A 26,058-nucleotide genomic window follows, 5' to 3' on the forward strand; every position below is an offset into this window, starting at 1 on the left:
CAGCTACTCTCACGGACAAGAATTTGGGCCGGCCCACTATAACACAACAAGAATTCGTGAAGTTTAAAAAATGCTCGCACATCTCTAAATATGTTTAGAAGTACAAAAATATTCCTGCTTTATATTTTTGGCAGGAATTCAATTCATTTTGTGTTCTTCAAAAAATATTTGAAATGCTGAAACTCTGTTCGCATTTAAAAAAAGTTGTTCGTGATTTAAAAAAAATCACATTTGTCAAAAAATGTCAGAATTACAACATTTTTCACATGCTGTGATTTTTTTTTCGGATTATCAGAATTGTGTCGCATTTGTTGAATATTTTTTTTGGAATTTCATAAATTATTTCGCAAATAATGTTTTTAAAAAATGTTTCGGATTGTTGGCTGCGGACTTTACTGGGCCGGCCCACCAGACATAAAGGAAGTTGTTTTTTGTCACGCGCCATAAAAGTATTTCTTTCTTTATCTTAACGCGCACGTAATAAATCCAAAAAAGAAAAACATGCCGTGGAGTCAAACTTTGGACCAGACTTACAGAATAAGAGGCCGAAAAATTTAATCAGAAACCAAAGCGTCGAACTTTGAAAACTTTTTGTAGGGGCAAACAAGTATTGAAAGCGTATTTATTTCTTAAATCTTTGAACATTTTATAACATGCAGTTTTGAAAATTTCGAATACTTTAAAAAACCAATAACTTTCATAAAGATAAAACCTTTTGAAACATAAATATTTTCTTTTATTTTTTTTGCGGGCGACATAAACATTTTCTTAAACCTGAAATAAAAAATAAAGTGCAAACACTTTTTGAAACACAAAATTTTTCTGAAACCTGAACAAAATTTTAAAGTGCAAACACTTTTTGTACAATGTAAAAAAATGTTTGCATGTTGTAGAAAAATGTGTCATAACCTTAACAGAATATACGTGACATGTGTTTGAAAAAAGTGTATGCAAATTTAAAAATGTTGAACCAAGTAAAAGAGTGTTCGTTTAGTTTTATAAAATGTTTATTGTCAATAATAAAATATAAAACATGTATTTGGAAAAATATTACCATGTATTCAAAAAAGAAAAGAAAACATAAAAAGAAGAAACTAAGAAAAAACAAATTAGTGCGCGCGCATGAGCGACTGCACTACTGGGCCGGCCCATTCCAGCAAATACCGGTGATTATCTAATTACATGTGCATTGCTATCGACAATCCTAAATTATTTAGATACGTATACCACGGACAGGATTTGGTAACATTTATTTTACGCGATCCAATTAATATGGATACATAAATCATGGAATAACTACTACGATATTTATACTCGATAGCAATGCACATGTAATTATCTACTCCCTTGATCCCAAAATAAGTGACTCAATCTTGTACTAACCTTAGTAAAAAGTTAATACAAAGTCGAGTCACTTATTTTGAGATGAAGAGGGTAGTTATTTTTTTAAATAGGGTAATTATCTTGTATTCCCTCCGTCAAGAAATATAAGAGCGTGTAGATCACTACTTTAGTGTTCTAAATGCTCTTATATTTCTTTACAGAGAAAGTACATTTTTAAAGTGAGAGGGAGGTCGGTGCTGAATCAAAACAAAAAAAACTATAGTTTGGTGGACTGGGCCGCTGCAAGCGCAGTACGAGAGTTGGGTTTCCCCCGTGAATCCTGTCCCGGCCTGGCCCATGCAGTTTAATGGGCAAGCTCTCTCTTCATCTGAAAAAAGAACGCACTCCCTTCCCCTCTGGCAGCAGCCGCCGGGGAATCCGCGAGCGACCTGCCGAAATCACTAATTGAGGAGCGCTCCTTGCAACGATTAGTCGGGGAGCGCTCCCCGCGCGCCAAGTGTCACACGCGGAGCGGTCGGGAGGCTTTTCCGAGGCGCTCCGCGCGTGACACTTGTCGCGCGCACGACGTCTCCCATGTTTTCCGGTTTCTGGTTTTTCTTTCTGGTTTTTCTTTTTTTCACTTTAGTCCTTATACTTTTAATGTTTTGTAAAATCTTTTGATATGTTTTGAGATCTGTTTTCTTTCTGGTGTGGGTGAACCGTTGTGGAGCACTGTTCTTTCTTTGCCGTCGTCTCCGTCCGTCGCGGCCGCCGCTCTTGTCTCATGGTTACGGCGGCCCATGTCCCGGCCGCCGCGCTTGTTGCCTGCTTTTACGGCGGTCCTTCTTTAGCGTCGACCGCGCTTCCCCGTTCGCGTGATCGCCGTTCCCTACCGGTTGTGGGTTCCCTGTTTCCCTTTCACGTTTCTCTTTTTGTTCTCATTATATTTCTGGGATATGGAGATTTATGGGGTAGTTACGGGTGGGGACTACCAACACTATCAGATGTCAAGTTTCAACTGGGTTTTGTGTGATTAGTTCTTGATAATCATTGTGTTCCTTGCAGTTATGGCTTGTCCTTGTTGCCGTATGCCTGGTGGCCCGTGTTCATCTGTTGATTCTTCTGTAGATGGGTTCAGCGTGGTCCTGGATCGGCGTTGTTGGAGGCATGTTGTAAGAATATCATTTTGTAATTGTTCATTTTTTGGCACACACGTTTATTTCTTTTGGTGCTTCTCATGCTGTTTAGGTTTTGATTATGATCCTTGTTTTGATTTGTTGTGCAGTATGTTCCGTGCAGTGTTAGAGCTCATCTTGCTCGTTACATCGAGGAGTGTAGGGCTTTAGCCATAAGGAGGGGTGACGAAGATACTAATCTTGCTTTTCAGTGCAATGAGGGTTATTTGTATGGTGTTCTGTTTAGTCATGGTCTAGGAGTAAATTCCATGGTCCTTCCTGGGAACGATTGGTCAGATTATGGTGTTCGTCCTCGTGATATAATGACCATTAGGCTTGAACACTATGGAACATGGATTGGTATTGATTTTTATCGTGTTGGTCGTGGAGATGCGTTGTCTCCTTTACCTTCTGTTGGTAAGGTTTATTTTTAAGGAAGTGTTTAGCTTGTTTTATTGCACATGATGATTTTTTTATTCCCTTGAGCCTGTGTAATTATATTTTGTAGCTCTTGATGGTCTGAGCGAATCCGAGATGGAACTTGTTGGGAGTTGTTATTACACCCGTGGTGTTTTTCTTAATTATCAGCAGATGTATTTCATGAGGTGTCAACTCTTTGAAGATGTCTACATACCGTGTTGTCCTTTTGTTCACAGGATTGATTCCATGAATGTTAATGGTCATCATATGGTCAGATTTTTTTCCACTGTTTTTTCTTTGTTTCTGTTTATTTATTTATTTTTATTATCTCTTCTATTTATAGTTTTTAATTTTTGTTTTATTTCTGATAGCTTGATGTTTTTTGTCAGGTTATTCCTGGTATTGTTGTGAGGAGTCTAAAGGAGTTTGTGACTTTTTCTAGGACTGGCGTTTTAACCCTTGAAGTTACTTTGGAATTTGGTGATGATGATATATATGTGAGCACTCCTTGCTCCTACTTCATTGGCTTGGGTAGTAGAATGGTCTTCAAACAGGAAGGTTTCAGTGATTTTCTCCAGGCATCGTCTATTGAAGTAAACAGCTTGGTGCTGATAACTTTCAAAGAGCGTGACGGGAGGCTTGTTGTTATCTTCAATCTTCTGCCGCAGCGATGTTAGTTATAGCCTTTGAACATAAATGGATTTTGTTTAAAAATCTATGCTACAGGTTAATGTTGTCTTGATATATGAAACGATATGAACCTAAGAACCTAAGTGTTCATTGCTGTTGTATGTTTGTAGAAGAGGTATGGTTGTGCATCTCTTTTAAAGATGTTCTTTTGGACGAATGTTATTTAATTGGGGTCATAGTTATCAATACAGTAGAGGCACGTGTGTTGTTTACTCTGAGGCACGGCTGTGTATCTGTTTTATGTGAGGCACATGGATTAAGCAAATGAAGGCACAGAATTAAAGTCAGTGCAGGCATGGTCGTGAGGAGGCACGGGTATACTGAGAGCTACGTGTGTGCAGCGCCAAAGTTGTACGGGCGAGATACTATGGGTTTCATGCGAGAGGCACGTGTGTGTGTGTGTAGGACGTAGAGTTAGTGTTGGTTTTATGTGAGGCATGTGGATTGAGCAAAACGAAGGCATGGAATTATAGTCAGTACAAGCACGGTTGTGGAGGTACGGGTATACTGAGAGACGCGTCTGTGCAACACCAAAGTTGCATTGGCGATCACGCATGCGGAGCACGTAGAGTTACTATGGGTTTCAAGTGAGGCACGTTGATTAAGCAAACAGAGGCACGGAAGGGTAGTCAGTACAAGCACGGTTGTCTGGAGGCACGGTTTTGAACCCACTTGCTGGTGTCAAGATTCTAGAGGCACGGATGTACGACAGTAGAGGCATCGGTTCGAATATCTGGTTAGAGGGGCTCGGTTAATGATGCACAGGTGTGTAGTCTCTAGGGTCACGGGTGCGTGGCACCACAGGCATGGATTGAGTAGACACTTAGTGAGTCACGCTTGTAAATAGGTCAGTTGCACACGGTAGTGTAGTTTTATGGCATCGTGCAGAACTGGTGTACGGAGAGGAACCTGTGTACAATGGCAAGGATGTTCTGAGTGGACGGAGCGGTGTTTGATGTGAAATGGAGGCAAGGATTTTTTTTTCAATGTGGTTAAGGTAACAAAGTTCTCATCGCTTGTGACTGTGTACCGAATGATCTTCTGCAATATTTATGAATTGCTCACGCCAATGTTTAATAAGCATTGTACTGAAAGTTTACAACGATATCATCACATATTCTTGTAAATGCACGATGCATCTTGTAAAGGTTGAGTATGAAAATTATAATACAATATCGTGAGAGATATCTCTCGTTCTATAACCATGGATACAATATATGTTTGCTCAGTACTGTGACATAACTTACTAATTGCATTTAGACATAACTTACTAATTGCATTTAGACATGCAAAACGTAGTATGCATTTGTACATGAGCACACCACTGTGTTCAAAGTTCAAACGTAAAATAGTAATACAATACACACATCATCTTTAAGCAACAACAAACATATTTACAACATAGGTTCATACAATCCAAATTAGTTCATGAGCACACCACTGTATTCAAAGTTCAAACGTAAAATAGTAATACAATACACACATCATCTTTGAGCAACAACAAACATATTTACAACATAGGTTCATACAATCCAAATTATGATAATAGTAGTTCCTACTAGTTTAATGTAGACATCCATTTTCTCGCAATTTACCAACCACTGTTTCCCTTCTGGCGCTTCCAGCCGCTGGAAGATCCCTCGTCATTGCTCTTACGTGGGCGGAGTCTTTCTTTCATTGGTTGTTGGTGGAGGTGACGTAGCCCGTTCTTGATGATTAGGATTCTACGGTACAACTCGTAGCTAACATACCCGTCCTTTGCCACGTACTCAAGGTGTATCGGGGAAAGTGGCTTCCACACCCAGAACTGGTGCTTCTCCTTTGGGAATGATTTCTTCATGTTCTTGTATGAGGGGTCGATGATGGCCGCTGCAAGGTCACCCATGGAGCCCCTTTCTCCACCACCCTTATGCAGAATAGCCTTTGGATGTCGACGTGGTGCTCGTCTGGAATTCTGATGCATGCACGGGCAAACATGGTCTTGTCGTTCCTGGTGTCGACGCTAGTGAAAGTTACCACTTTCCGTTGCAGGAAGTCAACTAATGCCCGGGAGCGCTCGGACCTGCAGTAGTGGTATACAAGGACATGCTCGTGCATGGAAAGTTGGACGACGGCGATCCCTTGTCGTATGTAACTGCTCTTACGTGTGTACTCGAGGTCGAGGCCGACGAACTTGTTCTTCTCCTCCTTTAGTCATTCTTCGTACTTGTTGATGATCCGCTCCATGGTCCTTGGGTCGTTGGTGTACACCACCTCGAGCACGGTTGTACCGTGGGTAGTGATGTGTTCGGTGAATGTTGTTAGTTTCCCGTCGTCCATGGCTGGAGGTGTGCGGTGGTGAACTGCAGCCGGCGAGAAACTTTCGAGGAAGAGGATGAAATGGAGTCGGAAAAATGAAAGGGTTATTTTCTCGTGCAAAAAAGGAAACCGCCAAAGAGCAGTTGCTAGTCACGCGGCGGTTCCAGGCGTAGAATTTCGGAAACAGGGGTTTGTTTTATCTGTTTTTTAAAGATTTTCACTTGTCTTGTTCATTGAATTTTTTTATTCGTTGCGTGCTGCCTGCGTGATGCATCTTTGACTGTGAAAGTAGTCGTGTAAACGTTAGAACATTCAGCAGATGCATGGTCGTTCCTTTGTTGTGAAACATTTTTTTCAATTAATAATCTTCCTTGGTCAGGGAGGCACGGTTTTTATGTTATTCGGTGCACAAGTGTGTGTTTAGCAAAAGTTGAACTAGATATAGTTTGGACTTGAAAACGGAGTCCTGTTTGGTTTTTAATTGTGATATGTTTCACTAGATGGTTTGAATAAGTTTGATAACATCGTATTGCTAGAGGTTTTGAATCACAAACTGATTCTTATTTCGTTTCATTTTTGAAAATGAATCTTTTTGTTTTTTGTTTTTTTGAATTGTGAACTTTTCAAAGGATAAGAACTACATTTTTTCGAATGAATCATTTCGATGGTTCAAACAACATTTGTTTTAAAGGATCATTCCGATGGTTGAAACAGCAAGTTGAGTATCTGTAAGAGCTTCATAAGTTGCAAAAGATTGTTCCGATAGTTCAAGCAAGCACATGGTCCATAATAGTTAAATTACTCTACCATCCTATCTAGCAAACTTATAGTAATTAGTGTTTTGCTCCTGGAGGCATCATGATGAAACGAGCATTGAACATTCTAGGAGATACATTGTTTGCTTCCATTTTAGGTGCTGATTCCGATGGAATCTACATAATGCGCTAAATGATGATGGACACAGAATGGTCATTTCGCTCTTTGAAAGTGATTAGAACAACGTTCTTTTCAACGAAGGATGCAGCTACGTGAATCAAGAGCTGTACTGTTGCATCAGCTCTCCAAGAAGCACACTCACCACCCTTTCCGTAAACTGCCAGGACTCCCTGTTGCAGCAGTGTTTCATCCAACTCAAAAGATGTTCTTTGTTGCCACCAAGAAATTTGTTCAGGTTTATGATCTCCAAAAGGCAGAGGTAGTCAAGAAGCTGGAGTCAGGTCTTCGTGAAATTTCATCTATCTCCATCCATCCTGGAGGTACGCATAAAACCAAATGCATTCTAATTCACCAGTTGGTTCATATCAGCTTTGTTACGTATAAAATCAACTGCATGCTAATTTACCAGTTGGTTCATATCGGCTTTGTTATTCTATAAGCTGTAAAACCAATTGTTAGAATTATTAACAGTAGTGCAACACTGTCGGATTTTCTTACTAATAATGGCTCTGCAATTCTTTCATGTAGGTGATAATGTTATTGTGGGAAGTAAAGATGGTAAATTGTGCTGGTTTGATACTGATCTATCTACGAAGCCATACAAGATGTTAAAGTACGACTTCCCGTACCTTGAAATCCCTTTGTTTTCATATATCGTTTCCAATTTCTGTATGGATATATTGCCAAGGTTAGTGTTTTAGGAAGTTGATTGCTATTATTTTAGCTTTTCTTTGTTCAAATTTAGTTCGGTCAATAAAATTTGTTATGGACCTTATTATAAAGTGTTTTTATGTATCAGTTACCAAAAACTTGAATAACAATCAACAATTGCTATCTCATGCGGCCACTGACTACTCAATCGACATTACGATCCAGATGCTTTGCCACCTGATGTGGCTACCGATTATTCCAAACAAAACTGCCATCACAAACGGCAACAGAGACATACTAAAAGTCATGCTGAACATTTATTTCTTTACTATACACATAAGTGTTCTCTATTAAATGTTATTATTGATTTTCACTGCTTAGTCTAATTTTGTGAACGACTTGTGCTTAGTTATACGGTTCTGTCTGAATTTATATATCTTGTATTAATTCATTCTCTTTATTTCAGGAACCACTCGAAGGACATAACCAGTGTTATATTCCACCGGAGATACCCTCTTTTCGCCTCATCGTCGGAGGATTGTACAGCCTATGTGTTCCACGGAATGGTCTACGCTGATCTTAACCAGAACCCACTTATCGTGCCGTTGGAGATTCTTCGTGGCCATTCGAGTTCAGATAGCAGAGGTACATTGCCATACATCTTGTAGTTTCTGTAATTCAAATTATGTTGCATTCTTCGTGGTCATTCGTGTCTTTGTTTTTGTATATCTTTTTCAATTTTTGTATGGTTTTATTGCCAAGGTTAGTGTTTTAGAAAGTTGATTGCTACTATTATTTTAGCTTTTTTTTTCTTCAAATTTAGTTTGGTCAATAAAGTGTTTCTATGTACAGTTACCAAATACTTGAATAACAATCAACAATTGCTATCTCATGCGGCCACTGACTACTCAATCGACATTAGGATCCACATGCTTTGCCACCTGATGTGGCTACCGATTGCTCCAAACAAAACTGTCATCTCAAACTGCAGCAGAGACATACTGAAAGTCATGCTCTGCCTTGAAAGTCATGCTGAATATTTATTTCTTTACTATGCGCAAAAGTGTTCTCTATTAAATGTTATTATTGATTTTCACTGCTTAGTCTGATTTTGTGATTGACTTGTCCTGTAAAAAAAGTTTTACCTGTTTTTGTTATTGCCTCATTTTCTGAAATCCCAATAGATACAGTCCTTTTGTGGATGGTACCCACTAGTTATACTGTTCTGTCTGAATTTATATATCTTGGTAGTAATTCATTCTCTTTATTTCAGGAACCACTCGAAGGACATAACCAGTGTTACATTCCACCGGAGATACCCTCTTTTCGCCTCATCGTCGGAGGATTGTACAGCCTATGTGTTCCATGGAATGGTCTACGCTGATCTTAACCAGAACCCACTTATCGTGCCGTTGGAGATTCTTCGTGGCCATTCGAGTTTAGATAGCAGAGGTACATTGCCATGCATCATTTAGTTTCTGTAATTCAAATTATGTTGCATCTTTCTTTTGTAGATTATTGTTTGCACTCATAGACATTTAGCTTCCATCAAAGTAGTTATATGTCACTGGTTAAACTAGGTTACATTATTATGTTTTTTCACCGGAAAAATGCAAGTCATATATGATTTTGAAACATGCATTCTGCAGTCCTTGTACCATATAATGCCAGTTTGAACTGAAGCATATGTGTGCTGTCGATATGTTATGGAGTACTGTACTTCTTTATGTTCTTGCCAAATAAAGTAGATTGCTAATACAATAGTGTACCTGCTCTTGATTGCTTATTTGGTGCTTGGAACAAAAATTAGAACGAGGCACAGAATAGTATGTGTTGAGTCTGTAATGTTGTAGATGCATGTGTGTCGTTAAATTGAAATTGTTCACAAGGAAGAAAGCTAGATTCAGTCCATTGAACCGAGCAGTCTAAGTGCTTGGGCCCGCTTGTCACAGATTCAAGATTTAGGCAGGATAAAATTTGTACGCATAGAATGAAATATGTATTTATATTACCTTTTCATGTTGCCAAAAGTTATATTCCCAAGTTTATGCAAATATTCAAGGCAGTATCTGAAGTACAATATGTTTTTGCTCTTTTTTCTTCCCGTGCAGGGGTTTTGGATTGCAAATTCCACCTGAGACAACCGTGGTTGTTCACTGCTGGCGCCGACTCGATGATCAGGCTTTACTGCGAGTGACGACGACGATGCTTTGAAAGGAATATATGATTTCTAGCTGCTGATTTCGACACGATGATAACGTTGCCAAGAGTCTGTCACGAAACAGGAGTCAAGAAGGAAGGATGATGTATGTCCCTATTGCCATTTGTGAAGTATTTCTTGCATCTTTTCTGATTATGTATCCCTCCCTCGGCTAGGTGCATAGCATAGGGCGCCTATTGGAAACCAGTTACTATTCTAGTCTTGGAGTATTAATGGAGGTTGTAATTAATATCCCTCCCTCGGCTCTCTCATGCATGCATGTCTCAATTCTTTCTTTTCGGCCCCAAAATATACCACAATAGTTTCTTCCTGCTCTCTCCGTTCATTTTTGTAAGTCGTTTCAAACAACTCCAAATAGACTGTTTTACACATTGTCTGAAATGCTTCAAGGTCTTATAAAAATGAACAGAGAGAGTATCAAATTTTGGACGTTGAGTAGCTTTCATCTTCTTCAGAGCTCAGTATGATTGCAAGTTTCATGGGCTTCTAGCTAGGGAACACACCATCTTCATCGCCCAAAGGGCGTACTCGCTCTCGTACATCACGGGCGGCGCCTGCCTGCTGCTTATCGCCGGATGAGCTCTGCGCGTCGTCGTCCATCCCTCACAAAGCTCTGACCCCAACTGTGAGAATCGCTCCTGCACTCACCAACAAAATGGTAACACATTTATTTCCTTCTCGACGGCACCACTAAATTACTATCGTCGCGCCAATACAAATTGTCATGAAAAACATTAGATTTTCCACGCCAAAAAATACGACATCAGATTTTTAGTGTTCCCGTTTTCTTATGGTGCGTATATTCTTATAGCTTTGCATCTGACAAGAGGGTGGTTAGTTGGGGCGAGTAAAAGTGCCGCTGTCGAACTTGGAGGTTGCCGCTTTGTGCATTCTTATCCAACATTGTTACTATTTCTTTCTCCAACTAACAAGTGGGCTCCAAACACATTTGCTGCATGGTCCGCCCATTTCGGCCTTTTTCATTGCCACGTAGGAAATCCTCGTTTGGATACGGTTTTCATTGCAAAGCACATGGTACATACTTAAGGGACTTGAAAGTGAGGCTTTATCTTCGACCAGCTCTATAACTTTAGTATCCTGATAAGTGCCACACGTGTGGGATGAAGTAATTCCATCATGATGTTTTTTGATGGCAAATTTAGTTATCCGAGGATGGCAAGTTTCAGTTTTTTTCTTTTTCGGATGGCAATTTTAGTTGTAGAAAACATCAGGATGGTGTTACTTCGTGCCACATGTGTGGCACTTATCATTTGGATAACTTTAAAGTTTAAATCAGACTTCACTCTAGCTTGTACGGGGTAGACATGGATGCATGGTTTCCACCACTCAACCATGCGCAATTATTCACGCTCAGCATACCAACTGGCCATCATCTCATGCACTTCCAATTACTAGTACTGCTACTACATGCATGCATGCTCCTTTGAATGCGCCTGCCTCTACCTCTCCGACGTAGTACTAAAATTAATACTCGTACGTGTTTGCACTGCACATAGACATGGTGGCCAGGCCTACAGTTATGATGATGTACCACGTAGTAGTATCGAGAATTGTCAGGTCGGCCCATGTGCATAGCCACACCAACAGCTTATTTATTACTCCCTCCGTTTCTAAATAATTGTTTTTTTTAGAGATTCAAATGGGCTACCATATATGAATGTATATAGACATAATTTAGAGTGTAGATTCATTCATTTTACTTCGTATATAATTACTTGTTAAAATCTCTAGAAAAATAAATATTTAGAAACGGAGACAGTACTAGATTGATCATCCATCGCATGCACTAACTGCAGATCAGTTATTTGCTACGTAATGTACTGTACGTACAAGTGGTCACCGATGGACATGCATGCATGCATGTACGCCGGCGTCCAGCCGCAACCTCTTCCTCTCATCCCACCAATGCGAGACCACCGTTTTTGCCATTAACTTAGCTGGGTACTTCCTTCGTCCGAAAATACTTGTCATCAAAATAGATAGAAAGAGATGTATATAGAACTAAAATACATTTAGATACAATCCCTTTTAATCCATTTTGATGACAAGTATTTTCGAGCAGAGGGAGTACTAGCTACAAGTTCCTCAATTTACTTCTCGGCAACTTAGCTACTAGCCAGTTGTGGTACACGATTTTGGAGCAGTTCAATCGTGTGTGTTATCACGACATATTACACACGTTGCCTTCTGACGAAGATGGAGTGACCTATTCGCAAAAAAATAAAGTAAAAGATGAAGTGAGCTACTAGACGTGCAATTTAGATTGACAAATCAGCGAGTTTAATTCTACCTACTAGTTCCAATCTGCCACAAGCACACGTCGTGTAGGGGATGTGGTAGGTACTCTCTCTGTTTCTTTTTAGTCAAGCTTTGTAAAGTTTGACTAACTTTATATTAAAAAATATCAACATTCACACTATAAAATCAGTATTATCTGATGAACCATGAAATGTATTGTAATACTATATAGTTTTAGTATTGTAAACATTCATATTTTTTGATATCAATTTGATCAAATTTTGTGTAGTTTGACTTTGACCAAATTTTATATGCGGAGTGAAAAGAAACGGAGAGAGAGTACTAGCATTGAACCACACGTACTACGTAGCAGTAGATTAGTAGTCTCACATGACGTGTGTAGTCGTCTCTATACAGTTACACATAGAGTGAGACAGCAAACAGAGAGTGTGAAGTCACCTGCATGACCTTCTTCGCGCCCACAGCAGCCATCTTCCTTGCGTTGGGTTGATTGGTTGAGTTATTGATGAGCCATATATCTCCCTCCCTCCCTCAGCTACTACCACTACTCTTCTTCTTCTGATCTCTACCCCTATATAAAACATGCATATCATTTCTTCCTCCTCTACCTCGCTCCATCGCTTCTCACCTTGCTCTCTCTCCAAAAAACTTGTCATCCGCAGCACGAGAGCCAGCCCACAGCCGGGCGTCGCACTAACGGAGGGAGGATACAACCGCCGTCTCCTCCGTGGTTTCCGGTTCCACCTCGGCCGCCGCCGCGCCGCATCAACGGCGAGGGGACGGCAGCCGAGTGGCACCGGTAACTACGAAGATGACGGCGATGTGATACCCACAACCCAGTGGAGGGTGAGACATATGTATGTATTGTTCTCCTTGGCTGCATGCAGGTCTGGCCGCGGAACACCTTCGTCATCGCTGGAGCAGTATATGTATAAGCACAGCGTGAGCACATCGGATGAGAACGACATCTCTAGGAGGAAGAGCAGTATATGTATAAGCACAGCGTGCTTCATTCATGCATAATTCAGGGTAAAAGAAAGAAAATATATGCTGTGGGTTGGCTTGCATGCCGCTTTGTTTGTATGCTATGCCAAATTCAGGGTAGAAAAAGAAAGAAAAATGTGAACAAAATCAAGTGAGGGAAAGCGAACTTGAACTATAAAGTGACCAAAGTGGTGAACACCGGAGCAGCTCCGACTAAGAATAAACAACACACTGCAAAACCTCCTCGAACCAGGCTTTTGCCTCGCTGTATAGATAAAGCAACATCCATACAACAGTCTTGATAGCAAATAAGATGGTTGGGGCCACAACACAAACATGCCTAAGGAAAAGAGAAAAGAAACATAAAAAGCCACCGAGTGGCGAATTACGAAGCATCCCTAGGAGGTGGACAGACGACGCACGGAAGCCAGGAGCGCATCCAGCATACGTTCAAGGCGGTCGCGATCCCCCTGCCTAGCAAGCGGGTGCCATAGCTGCAAAAATGCAAGAAATTTGAAGAATGAGTCAGAAGCCTGCCGTCGGAAGAACCGTTCAATCGACATTTTATTGCAAGTCGTCCAATGGGTCCAGATCATGGCCCTGAAGATAAGCCAAAATAAACAGCGTTTGCGGCCACCCTAGGTCGCTTTCGCCTGCTGGAACTCTGCAAGGTCCCCGACCTCCCAATCGGGCCCTCGTGCCTCGCAAACGAGGCTCCAAAGAGCCCGGGCCGCCTTGCATGAGAACAAGATGTGAGTTCCCGTTTCCGGGATATTACAAAGAGGGCACAAGCCATTGCCAGGTCAGTGTCGCTTAAGAACCTCTGTCCCAGAGGGTAAGCGGTCATGGAGCAACTGCCATACGAAGATCTTGATTTTTAAGGGAGCTGGCGCATTCCATAGTGGTGCAAGCCACTGTATGGCCGGCGAACAGCAAAGCGCCTGGTATGCAGAACTAACGGAGAATTCTCCCGAAGGAGTGAGGCTCCATGAAATAGTGTCAGACGATTGAGATAACACCAGCGGGACGACCTCCCTCATCCTATCCCATTCTAGTACCTCATCCTGACCGAATGAACGGCGGAACCGGATGTTCCATTGTCCATCCAGACAGGTCGCAGACACCAGAATAGATCGGTTCTCACAAATCGCGAATAGCCTAGGGAAGCCCAAGCGCAATGGTTCCGCGCCCAACCATGGGTCAAGCCAAAACTGGGTGCCATTCCCATTTCCAACTGAGAAGGTGACACCAAGACGAATCTCCTCCTTAATTTTCTGGATAGACTTTCAAAATTGGGACCCATCTAGGCGTAAGCAAGCCAAGAGAGGCTCACCCCGAAGGTATTTTTCCTGAATAAGCCGCAACCACAAACCACCCTCACGCGAAACTATCTGCCATGCCCATCGTAACATGAGCGCGACATTCATGCAGCAGGAGGCCGTGATGCCGAGCCCACATCTGTCCTTGGGCAAGAAAATATGCGCCCACTTGACCATGTGGTATTTAGGATGGCCATCCGCTGCCTGCCAGAAGAACCTCGCCAAATCCTTATCGAAGGACCCATGAACACCCTCCAGAAGGATGTACATCCCCATCATGTACATGGGAAGGCTAGCAAGGTTCGAGCCAATAAGGATGGTTTTGCTCCCTTTGGAAGTGAACCGTCCACACCAAGGTTTCACGCGGGACGCGACTCGTCCTATTAGGGGGTCATATTCACTCACCAAAATTCTAGAGTACGACAGTGGCATTCCCAGGTAGGTAACGGGGAAGGTCGTCAGTTTGCAATTGAGATTATCCACAATCCATTGTTGCTCAGTTGCCAAACATCCCATAACCATGACCTCCCTCTTGTGGAAATTAATCTTAAGTCCCGACATGGCCTCAAAGCACAGTAGAAGGAACTTAAGATTAACGATGTCTAGGTCAGATCCCTCCACCATAACCATGATGTCATCCGCGAACTGTAAATGGTGACACCGCCCCTGGGATCAAGTGACTAACCACCTTGTTTAGATGGCCAGCCATCTTGGCCTTGTCTAGGATGCCAGGCAGGGCATCAACAACTAGGTTGAAAAGAAGAGAGGAGATGGGATCGCCTTGCATCACTCCCCTAGAGGCCCTAAAGTAAGGTCCAACCTCACCATTGATGTTAATGGCAGTGTCCCCAGTCCTAACCAAGAGCATGATCCACGAGCACCATCTCTCGTCAAACCCTCTTCGCTGCAGCACCAACCACAAGAAGGACCAATCCAAACGATCATATGCCTTTGGAAGGCCAACTTGAGGAAGACACCCTTATGGTCCCGTGATGTCACTTCATGGAATATTGCCTGGAGGGCCAGGATCCCATCATAGATCTGCCGCCCATCAAGAACGCGGTCTGGAGACGGTGGGCAATACGTTCCGCCTTGGGAGCCAGGCGAGTGGCACACACTTTTGCAAAGATCCATTCAAGCACGTTAATCACTGTGATCGGCCTAAAGTGTCGGATAACCGTCTCCCCAACTACTTTGGGGATAAGGGATACGACCCCATAATTTATCCGGGACATGTCAAATGTTCCAATATAAAATTCGTGGAACATAGGCATGATGACCGGCTGTAGGACATCTCAAAACTTCTGGAAGAAAGCTACTGGGGGGCCATTCGGGCCCGAGGCTGACCCCACATTCATGGAGGCAATGCCCCTCCCCACCTCGTTGGGCGAAAATGGGAGAATCAATTCTCCATTCTCGCGCTATCAGAGACCCTGTCCTCAGGAGGCCAGAAGTCCTCAGCAAGGGACACCCCCCATGGGTTTCTGCCATGAAGAGCCCCTTATAGAAGGAGTAGATGTGTACTCGAATGTCCTCCCGCTCTTCCAGAAGGGTATCTCCCTTACAGAGGCACGGGATGGTGCACTTACACCGACGACCATTGGCGATCGCCTGGAAGTAAGCGGTGTTACCATCGCCCTTGAGAAGCCAATTTTGGCCACCTCCGTGTTGCTAGAAAAGCTCCTCCCCCTTGTAGATCTTCATAAACGAGGCCTCCCGGGAGTACCCGAGGATCCACTCATCGGGCACCAGACCAACGCCATCAGCGCGCTCATCCAGGGCCTGAATATGCTCCAGCAACACCCCTTTCTAGGCCCTAATCTCTGCGCCCAAGTTGGCTCCCCAGCCCGCATGAACTGTCTTGCCATTTTGGCACAGTGGTACCAAACATCCACAACACAGAAAATACGTGCTGGGGAGGCCGCAACGTCGAGCCAACGACACTTGACCATGTCCACGAAGCCCGGAAGCAGCAGCCAGGATGGTTCAAAATGGAACCGATGAGGCCGTGAAGGGGCCTCCTCCCCTGAGGATAACATCAAAGGGGCATGGTCAGAACCAATCGTAGTGACCGCCTTGAGCGAGCACAATGGTAACATGAGCTCCCATTGGGCCAAGACAAGGACTCGATCCAGCACACTCTGGATGGGGTCTGCTTGTTAGTTCGTCCACGTGAACCTAACCCCTAGACGTGCTATTTCACACAACGCCAAGTCCATAACGCAGTCGTTAAATAACCACATGCGCGTGCGATCCACATCCATAGAGCTCTTGTCTGAAGGCAACCTGATAAGATTGAAGTCACCAACCAACATGAGAGGTCTTCTCCGCTTGCATTTCCCCCTTGACCCATGTCTCAGTTGGATCTCGGGACGTGATCCTTGTTGAGAGGGAACGATTGTAAAGGCCTGAGTTTTCTTAAAATTATCAAATTGATTATTATCTTAGTTTACCATCATGATGACATCTTCAACATTGCATGGGAAGCACGTTGACTTTGTACCAGATTATCCAGATATTTTGTTAAACCTTTAGCCCTATTTTCTATTGATGCTTCTCTCGAAAGGTCTATAAGTCCCCCTATTGCTTTGACCTTCTACTTGAGACTCAGCCGATACTTTGCACATGACCGTGTTATACCATTTAAAAATTATTTTTGTAAATTTGAAATAAATGTTCTCAAACAGTCGTATGTTTGTGGTCTTGTTATAGTATATAAAGGCTAAACAAAAAAAATTGTCCAAATCGGAATTGGTTTGATACCAGAATGTTTGAATATGGAGGAACTAATAGCTGGGGTTAAATAAATAATAAGTTCGCAAAACAAAGATTTCTTTGGGCCAGCCCATCTCTCCTCTCTTCTAAGAAGCCCATCTAGCCTGCCCAAGCACTCCGACACCTACCCAAATACCACCCCAACCTCTGCTATATAAGGAAGGGCAACCCTTACTAAAATGGTGAAACCCTAGCATCTACCCTATTTTTCCACAACCAACCATCCCACCGCCGCCCCTTGTCCTCCACCAAGCCACCAAGTGGCTGCCACATGATTCCGCCTACGCTGCTGCCCCACGCAGCCAACAGCAGCCACCGCACGCCAGATATGCACGGTCTGTGTCTAATCGAATGAATGCGAGGCCCCATGTGGTCCATCTTCTAGATGGCCACCGAGCCTAGATCTGGACCCGAGGGACCTTGAAATTCCCCCGTTCCTCGCGGAGCTCCTCCCATGCCTTCCTCACCATCGAGTCACGGATTCCATCGAAGACCGCTGCCCCACCTTTGCCATGCACCTTGCCGGTGAGCCTCCATGCCCCGTCCTCCTCTTCCCCTCCCTTTCCTTCCATGATTTTACTTCTCTTCTTTTAACTACCATTGCTGCTCGATTTTGCGGTCGCCATCATCGTCCCCTAGATCCCCGCCCTGGATCCGGTGCACCGACGCTTGCCGAGGACCGCGCCTTCGGATCCTGCGTGTCCCCGCCTCGCCTGCTATGCTCGCTCGCTAGATCCGCGAGCCGCCACCACCAAGCAGCATCTCCAGTGGCTGTTGCCTCGCATCTTCGTCAATTTTGACAGGATCCCATGCTCGCATCCCATTCCTATCCGCCCTGGTGGACCGCCTCGACAAACCGGCTGGCTTCCGACCCGAGGTCAGTAGCCCCATCTCCCAGCCTCTTACCTTGCATGCATGTAGGTGTGAGATAAAGTTTTATTTTGTACTACATTCCCCAACATGAGGTCCTCCACCTCTTATCGCAACAGTGCTAGAGAACACACCATGTCAAGGTCCTAAGGTAGAACCACCACCACTGCCCAAATATCGGTGCGAGGTCCCTCCATAGATTGCGTGAGATAATAGTATGGATGAATTGATTCCTAATATGAAGTGAGATGAAAATTTCAAAATTCTTGATTTGAACTTTCGAGCTGTCGGATCAACAATGAGTGTTGATCACGCCCAAAATGAGTGCAAAGAAAAGGTAAAAACGATTCCCAACCATTTTATTGTGAATGGATTGCAACTAAATATAAGTTGATCCCAAAACTCAATAACGCCATTGGAACCCAAAAGGAAGTGTGAATATTAAACATCTAAAAATGTAGAACAGATCAAAAGGATGGTCTTGCCCGGCCCGCGAGGAGCTGCCTGGCATGAGTAAATGGAGAAGGAACATATAAAACGTTTGAAAGGAGAACTTGCCAATGCCCGTGACGAATAATACATAATACCTTCGTTCGGGTTTGTACTCGACGGGGTTCTTGCCGGAGCGAGCAATGGAGGCTCTAAACTTGGCCGCGATGTCCTGGACAATGTTGCAGTGTGTGATGACATTGGTGAGGTGACGCAGGTGCTCCTCCATCACCTCCACCTCTGTGGGTGTTAACCAGAACGTGGGCCTCCTGCTGCTCGGCAGCCACTCCATCCTCCGGCGCTGCTGTTGTGCCTACCACGCGTGGTAAGATAGAAGATTTAACCGATAGACCACCAAAGGATGACACTGAGTAGAGGTGGGGAGGGATGGAAGAGACGTATGTTACCTGTTCAGGCTCTCGATCGGCCTCCACGTGATCTATCCACTCTATCGGTCTCACTCAGTTCCGCACCAGCGTAGAACACAGTATGATAGTAGGCCCACTTTTTGTGAAATTAATGGTAGGTGGCTGGATCACTTTAATTAAAAATTTCCAAATTTATGTGCTAGGAATACATATTCATTACCACCATAGATACTACTTTAATGGTTGTACTAAAGTAGTACATATGCTGGTAATGAGTATGTATTCCTAGCACATAAATTTGGAAATCTTAAATTAAAGCGATCTTGCCTCCTACCATTAATTTCAAAAGGTGGGCCTACTGTCCTACTGTGTTCCATGCTGGTCTGGAAGCGTGTGACAGCAACAAAAGGAATACAACACGAGAGAGACAGATAGAGTGAACATATCATGTGGAGAACGATAGAGACTCTGAACTGGTAACGTACGTCTCTCCCATACCTCTCCATCTCCAGTGAGTGTCATCCTCTGGCGTTCTGTCAGTCAAATATTCTTATATCATCGCGTGTGGTATGCACAACAGCAACGCCGGAGCAACAAGAGGACCACGTTCTGCGTCACGTCCGAGGAGGTGGCGGAGACAGAGGAGCACCTGCGTCACCTCAACAACGTCATCCCACACCGAAACATCATCCATGGCCTCACGGCCTAGTTCAGCGCCTCCACCGCCCACTCCGGCAAGACTCACGTGTCTGTGTTTCAATGTCCTTCCTTCTTTTTGTGTTGAGATGCGATCTGGAATGGAATGGATCCAATCTCACACGACCTACGCCCCCTTCTTTTTGTTGCTTGTGACATGCATCCTTCCAAGGGTCGTCATGATCATAGTCAAAGATATGCGAGGCCACCTTTTGCAATTAATGGCATTAATTCCGTCGGCTAAAAGGAGTGCAACTACCTAATGTTCCGCCTGTTCACCAGTCAATTCCCCTTTCAAACCCCTCTCGATGGTGCATGAGTGTGGATTGAAGACCGCCAAGTACCCCATCATCACCTCACGCTTGATGGCGCAGTCGGTCTGCGCGATCATGCTTCGGCAACTGCTAAGCTTGTACAAGAAGGGCTCACTCTCTCATGTCGTTAATGTTTACCATGTTGAGCACCATAATAAAGATGGGTTTCCAGTCCGGGTTTCTATCACGCTTTTGCTCACTAAAGATGTTTTGGGTGATCAAGAGGGACTACCACCACACAAAGCCTGTGATCATCGCATGGAACTAGATCCAAGCTAACGTGGTCGCCCTTTTTTGCAAGTCACACGCACGTGTGAACAACGTGGAAGATAGGTGAGGCCCACCTTTTGCAATCAATGGTAGGATTAGGACTGCCATGCAAGGCCCAAATTTGGTTATGTTTCCATGACCCCCTCAAAATTTGCACGCACATTGCGCATCCGAGCATCTTGGATGCCAAAAAGTTTCAGATTTGTTTTTGATTGCGCACCTGAGCATCTTGGAGTCCAGGCCACAAATCCCCGCGTCCCTAGCAAGCTTGCACCGAAGTTACTTTCTAGGTTTTTTTAGACTTGTGTGCCAACGCATGCTATAGTATTGAGTTGAACAAAAACCAACAATTCGGTTGTAAAACAAAATCTACTCAACGTATGCATTTGGTAAATGGCTCAAACACATGTCGCCTTTACATGAGGGTTACTGAAAATAAGATGCCTGATCAATTAAATTGGTTTTTACAAAATGAGATTAGACAAGAACAATCAAGTGTGATTGGTATTACAAAAGTTGTCATATTGTTTGTTCATCGGAAAATAGCAAAACCCACAGGGGATTGAACATGTTCAGTAAATATTGTCAAACATTAGTTGTTTATGGATGATTAATTGTACTTATTTATACTTTATTATGCACTCTCTATGGATATCTTGTGTGTAACTTTGAACAAAATATTAATCGAATGAAACAAATGTGTGCTAAAAAATTGTCAAGTGGAACTTCTGAAAACATTTCTCAATATATGGTCACAAAGTAAATGCACTTGCTATGAAATTGTTTCGTATAAGTTTGCAAATGAAACTTTGAAAACATTTTTCAAGTTTGGAAGACAAAAAATTGATATGTATAAAAAATGAGTTCTATGTTTTTTGTAAGTTTGAACAAAAATTTAATCGACCAAAACAAAAGATTGCTATGTGTATATTGTTTTGTACATGATTTTTTCTGTAAGTTTGCTCAAGACACAAATGACATAATGTTTCATTCTTTTTTGAAAGAGTACTATTTTGTGTAAGTTTGACGTCTACAAAAAAATTGCACGCTCTATATGCTGAAATAGCATTGAAATTCATTCATTCATGATGCTTGGAGATTGTTTTAAGATGATGGTGCATTGGGTGCGGCCCAATATATAGTTTTGTCCCTTTTTCGGGGGCACAACATGATTTACTTTTTAATATGAAGAGAAACCATCTAGGCACACGGTGTAGCAGAAAATGGTGCACTACGAAGTTGATCCAATGGACAGTACCGTTCAGACAACACATACTTAGGTAATTTATTCACCTTCTTGTAATATCAGTTTGTACGTAGATTGCATGAACTAACCACTATACGGGAGTATGTGGATAATCAAAACTGAAACCCCAAAAATGTGTTTATTTATTTTAAGATGTAAAATGTATATATATCTGTCATGGATCTCCAGAAGATCGGTTTGTGGAGAAACTAGACTTTAAATTGAATGTTGAACGTAATTAAGATGGCCCGAGTACGGGTCAATTTACATGTGGGGGCAAGGTTGACAATTTTGGTAACATGAAGATCTAGGACCTTCTCAAAATATCAAAATTCCAAATTTTCTTTTGGATTTTAAAGGAAATTTAGCATAACTTCAAGTTGGCTTGAACTAAGTTTTAGTGTTGCACGTACTTTCAAGGTTACAAAAATTTCGATACCACCTATATTACTGAAATTTCGGAACATTTGAACCCTGAGTGGGAGTGACCCGGCCAACGGTAAACATCCCAAAATTGATAGTACAAAATGGAGTTTGAGCCCACCTGGTTTCTAACAAAAGAGATGTGTAATCTTTACATTTAATATGCTTCCTAATTTTAGAGCTCTCACAATTAATGGAGGTGTCTATTCTGATTCTACTCATGATTTTGACTGGTTCATCCATGCAGGGCCGGGGGGGGGGGTCCTTTGGTCAGTGCTCTCACGGTCTTTTGGTCTTTGTTCTTTCTAAGCTCGGTACAAATGAGCTGCTCAGAGAGTTGTCCTCGGTTGTCAGTGGTTGACCATCTGGTTTGCATTGCGTGGTCACATGTGTCCCAATTCATATTTCAATCAACCGCCACAACAAGGCCAGACAAGAGAACACTACTCAACCCAGAAACAAACGAACAAACAAGCTGATGGCAAATAGTATATGACTCATATTGCACAAAATAGTCGGCGCGTCGTGTAGAAGCTATCGAGCTGGGCCGACCATTTAATGCTAGGAGAATTGGACCATCATTCCGGTTTTGGGAACCTTCTATATTCTTGACCGGTTCAAGTCCTGTTTTTTTGTTTCCTGTTGTTTCTTTTACCGGTTTTCTTCCGTTTCATTTTTTTCTTTTAAACAACTTCCCATTCTAGAAAATGTTCCTAAATATTATTAATTTTAGAATTTCAAAAAAAATTCAAAAATGTTTTGTGTTTAAAATATTTTTCGAAATTTCAAAAAATATTCCCATTTCAAAACTTATTCACAACTTCAAAGTTGTTCGTATTTCATAAAAGCTTTATGTATTACAAAAATAAATCATATTTTCAAAAATTGTAACCATCATCAATATATTCTCACATATTTCAAAAAACAATCATGTTTCCGAAAATGTTCACAAATTTGAAAGAATATCCCTGTGTGACAATTAATATGTATCAGAGGGAGTATTGAATGTTTTAATATATTGTACAAATTGGAAGAAATGATTACATTTAAAAAAATCAATTATTTAAAAATTATTTATTTTTAAAAATGTTCGTGCTTTCAAGAAAAGTGTACTTGTTTAAAGAAATGCTAATTCAAAAACAGTATTGATTCTTTTGTAGATGTTCTTCGGTAAACTAAATTGGAAAATTTTAAATAATCAAATGCTACAATAGCCGCTCTACTATAGGACCACAATGGGCAAGCCCAGTCATGCATTATCCTGAGAAATTGGCCGGTAATTTGATGCGTAATGCGTCTGATAGGAGCCCTCCAAACTGATACCATACCAGGCGAGCGAAAGAACTGTGTACAGCTGATGTTAATGGGCGGACTTGTTGCGGCCCATAAATATTTATGTTTTTTCACTTATTATTTTATATCCAAATTAATTATTGTTTGTACTTATATAATCAGCTAATAAGACAGAAAAATGTGAAAGTTCTTTTAAGTGTCGACGCATATTTTAATTTTTTATGTGATTAGCGTTTAAAAAATCATTGAATTTTCTGAAATGTTCATGGTACTTAAAAAATATTCAACCTTCAAAAATATTTTGTATTTGTTTGGAGCTGAATGTTTGTGTAATTTTAGAGAAGTTTCATATAAAATAAGTGTTAATTTTTTAAAATGTTTGGATTATTACGAAATTTTCATGTAATTTTATGAAAATTATTTGCACATTTTAAGGAAAATGTTCGTGTAATTTTCAAAAGAGTTCACATACTACAAAATGTTCATCTCTTTGCCAAAATATTTATATTCATAAAGAGGAAAAACAGAAAAACAAAAAGATGGAAAAGGATCGATGAAAAAAGGAAAAATAAAGCAAAAAGGATTAAAAAGAAAAGTAAGAATAGAATATTAAATTGGACAACAAATAAAAGAAGAAAATTGTACATACAATCTTACAAAATGGCCCTAGACCATGGATGGCAAACATGAACAATTAACGAGTTATTGCCCACTATATGCGCTAGCAGTCGGGGGAGCCGCCGCGGAGGAAGCATGTGAATTACTTCTTGTAAAATATAAACTTTGAGCTATGTATATAAACTCTCAAAATGTTTTTTGAGGGGTTATGTTCTCCAATTAATAAATATACATATGTATTGGGCTGTGCTGTAAAACAAAAGTTACACCTTTGTCAATTTGATGCGGTGTATGATTAATATTCTCAAGTGGTGGATGAAACCAGGGGCTGGGAGATGTTGTGGCACTGTGCTGTGCTGTAATGGGATTGATGGTGTCGCACTTGCAACGGCTCAAAACTGAACTGCTGTCGCCTCCGTCTCTTTTTCTTTGTTGCTTTCAGAGGTCAACTGAAACCCAATAGCCAGCAGCAAAAGATTCAGCAAATGTAAAGGACCGGCCAGCAGCAAAAGAGAATCTCCTCCTCCTCCTGGTCCCGGTGAACTAGCCACTAGCTTAGCTAGCGCGAATCATACATTCCATCCAATTATATATGCGTCTCATCTCTCCATTCAAAAATTAAAGCTGAAGATTTCATTTTTTTTTGACCAGAGAACGTGCAGAGCTACCAGCATAATTACTACTATCTCCGTCCTGGCTTATTAGTTCCCTTAGTAATTTATGCTAAATTTTGACCTTAGAATTGGTTCGCAAAATATAAGTTGTATGCAATAAAAACTATATTGATAGATTTGTATTTGAAAGAAGTTTTTCATTATATTAATTGTGTACATATAAATTATATTTTTTTCTAGAATCTATAATTAAACTTCGAACCAAAATGCAAGAGGGACCGGTAAACCCGGAAGAAGGTAGTAGTAGCTGTACTACGTGACCTATTACTAGGTGAGTAGCTCAGTTGCTCGTAGTTGTACAACGGTACATCATCAATCAATGTAACACTGGTCTGCGTGGTAACTCGATACAAAGTGTACCATTCAATCTTAATGCACCATGCATGTGTAAGTAGCTGATCGAACTGGAGAATATACTATTTTAAATATTTTGTCGAATACATACGTACAATTCATAGCTCTACCACTGAAGCACACTAATTTTCTTTCTTTCACTATATATATATATATATATAGGCAATTCAAAGCTAAACTGAATTGCACTAACAACCATTGCAGGTTTGCAACTGGGATCGATGTTAAGCTACGGCAAGAAGCTGCTCCCGTCCGTATCAGCAGAAGCAGAAGCGGCCACGCCGTCGCCGTCACAGGCCGCTCCGCACCTCCGGCACCGGCCCGACGCCGGGAGCGGCGGTGAGGACGAGGAGGTTGACGAGTCGTGGATGGTGGCGCGGCAGGAGGGGCAGGTGGCGCATGTTCGGAGCCAGGCGTCGACGCAGGCCACGTGGAAGGAGTGGCCGCACCGCGGCAGCACCCGGAGCTCCTCCCCGGCGGCCAGGTCGGCCAGGCAGATGGCGCACTGCTCCTCCAGCTGGTGCCCTTCTTTCACTGCGGTGACGGGGAGCGCGTCGATGGCCTTCTTCTTCAGGCCTCGGGGAGGAAGAGGCAAGGTCATGGTGATGCTATTGCCGGCGAACGGTGAAGAGCGGCGGGCGCGGCGGCAGGTGCAGCGCGCGACGAGGGCGAGGCCGGCGAGGCACACGAGCGCGCAGAGGAGGGAGGCCAGGATGACCACCATGTTGGGGTCGATGGAGATCATGGCCGCCGGTGCCGACGGTGAAGATGAGGAGGCAGCTGGGCTGGGGGCGGCGGCGGCGGTGCTAGAGCTAGAGTGGGCAAGGCTCGCTGGAGTTCGCATGGCGGTCAGTGACGAAGCAGTGAGTGAAGTGCCACGAGCTGCTCTTGATCTCTCTAGTGTCTACTAGTGGAGCTTATATAGTCGACGGTCACACACGACACACCCCACCACATCCACGTGGAGGGGAAATTTTGGTCTAGTGGAGCTTATATACATCCTATATGGGAAAAACATTACTAATTAAATAAAAATTCAATAAATTCTGAATATATTTTTGAAATAAACTTGACCTACCATTGTACTCGTAAAAAAGTCATAGAAAGAAAAATTCTCGTTGACTTCTTTTCAAAAAGGAAAAAAATCGGTCAAAATAATGTGAATAGTGACGTATAATAGCAAATAGTTTTTTTTCTGCCCTAAAGTCAACGCTGGTTTTCTATTCATGAAAAAAATATATACTAGTAGTGCAAAAGAAAGTCAAGTTTATTGTACAAAACTTCCAAACTGTTTTGACTTTTTTTTAATTGTCCATTTTTCCCCTCGTATGAGATGTATATACACCTAGGAATCAAAGGGCATTTCCCCCA

At 42.3% G+C, this 26,058-nt stretch overlaps 1 protein-coding gene and 1 long non-coding RNA gene across 2 annotated transcripts; one reads left to right on the forward strand and one right to left on the reverse strand.

Moving 5' to 3' along the window:
* Nucleotides 1–17,273: 17,273 nt before the first annotated feature.
* LOC125515674 lies at nt 17,274–24,299 on the forward strand. Its single transcript, XR_007287092.1, has 3 exons — nt 17,274–17,597; nt 17,712–17,949; nt 21,996–24,299. It is a non-coding gene; the product is annotated as an uncharacterized LOC125515674 (long non-coding RNA).
* A 592-nt stretch (nt 24,300–24,891) lies between these two features.
* On the reverse strand, nt 24,892–25,531 carry LOC125517106 (probable E3 ubiquitin-protein ligase ATL44). The gene has a single exon (XM_048682297.1). The coding sequence runs from the start codon at nt 25,529–25,531 to the stop codon at nt 24,917–24,919; it is 615 nt and encodes a 204-aa protein (XP_048538254.1). The 3' UTR covers nt 24,892–24,916.
* Nucleotides 25,532–26,058: the final 527 nt, after the last annotated feature.

Source organism: Triticum urartu, chromosome 6 (assembly GCF_003073215.2).
Source record: "Triticum urartu cultivar G1812 chromosome 6, Tu2.1, whole genome shotgun sequence".
Classification (NCBI taxonomy): domain Eukaryota; kingdom Viridiplantae; phylum Streptophyta; class Magnoliopsida; order Poales; family Poaceae; genus Triticum; species Triticum urartu.

What these genes read in the sequence shown, in the direction of transcription:
- LOC125517106 (XM_048682297.1), bottom strand. Translation starts at nt 25,531, where the DNA reads ATGCGAACTCCAGCGAGCCTTGCCCACTCTAGCTCTAGCACCGCCGCC.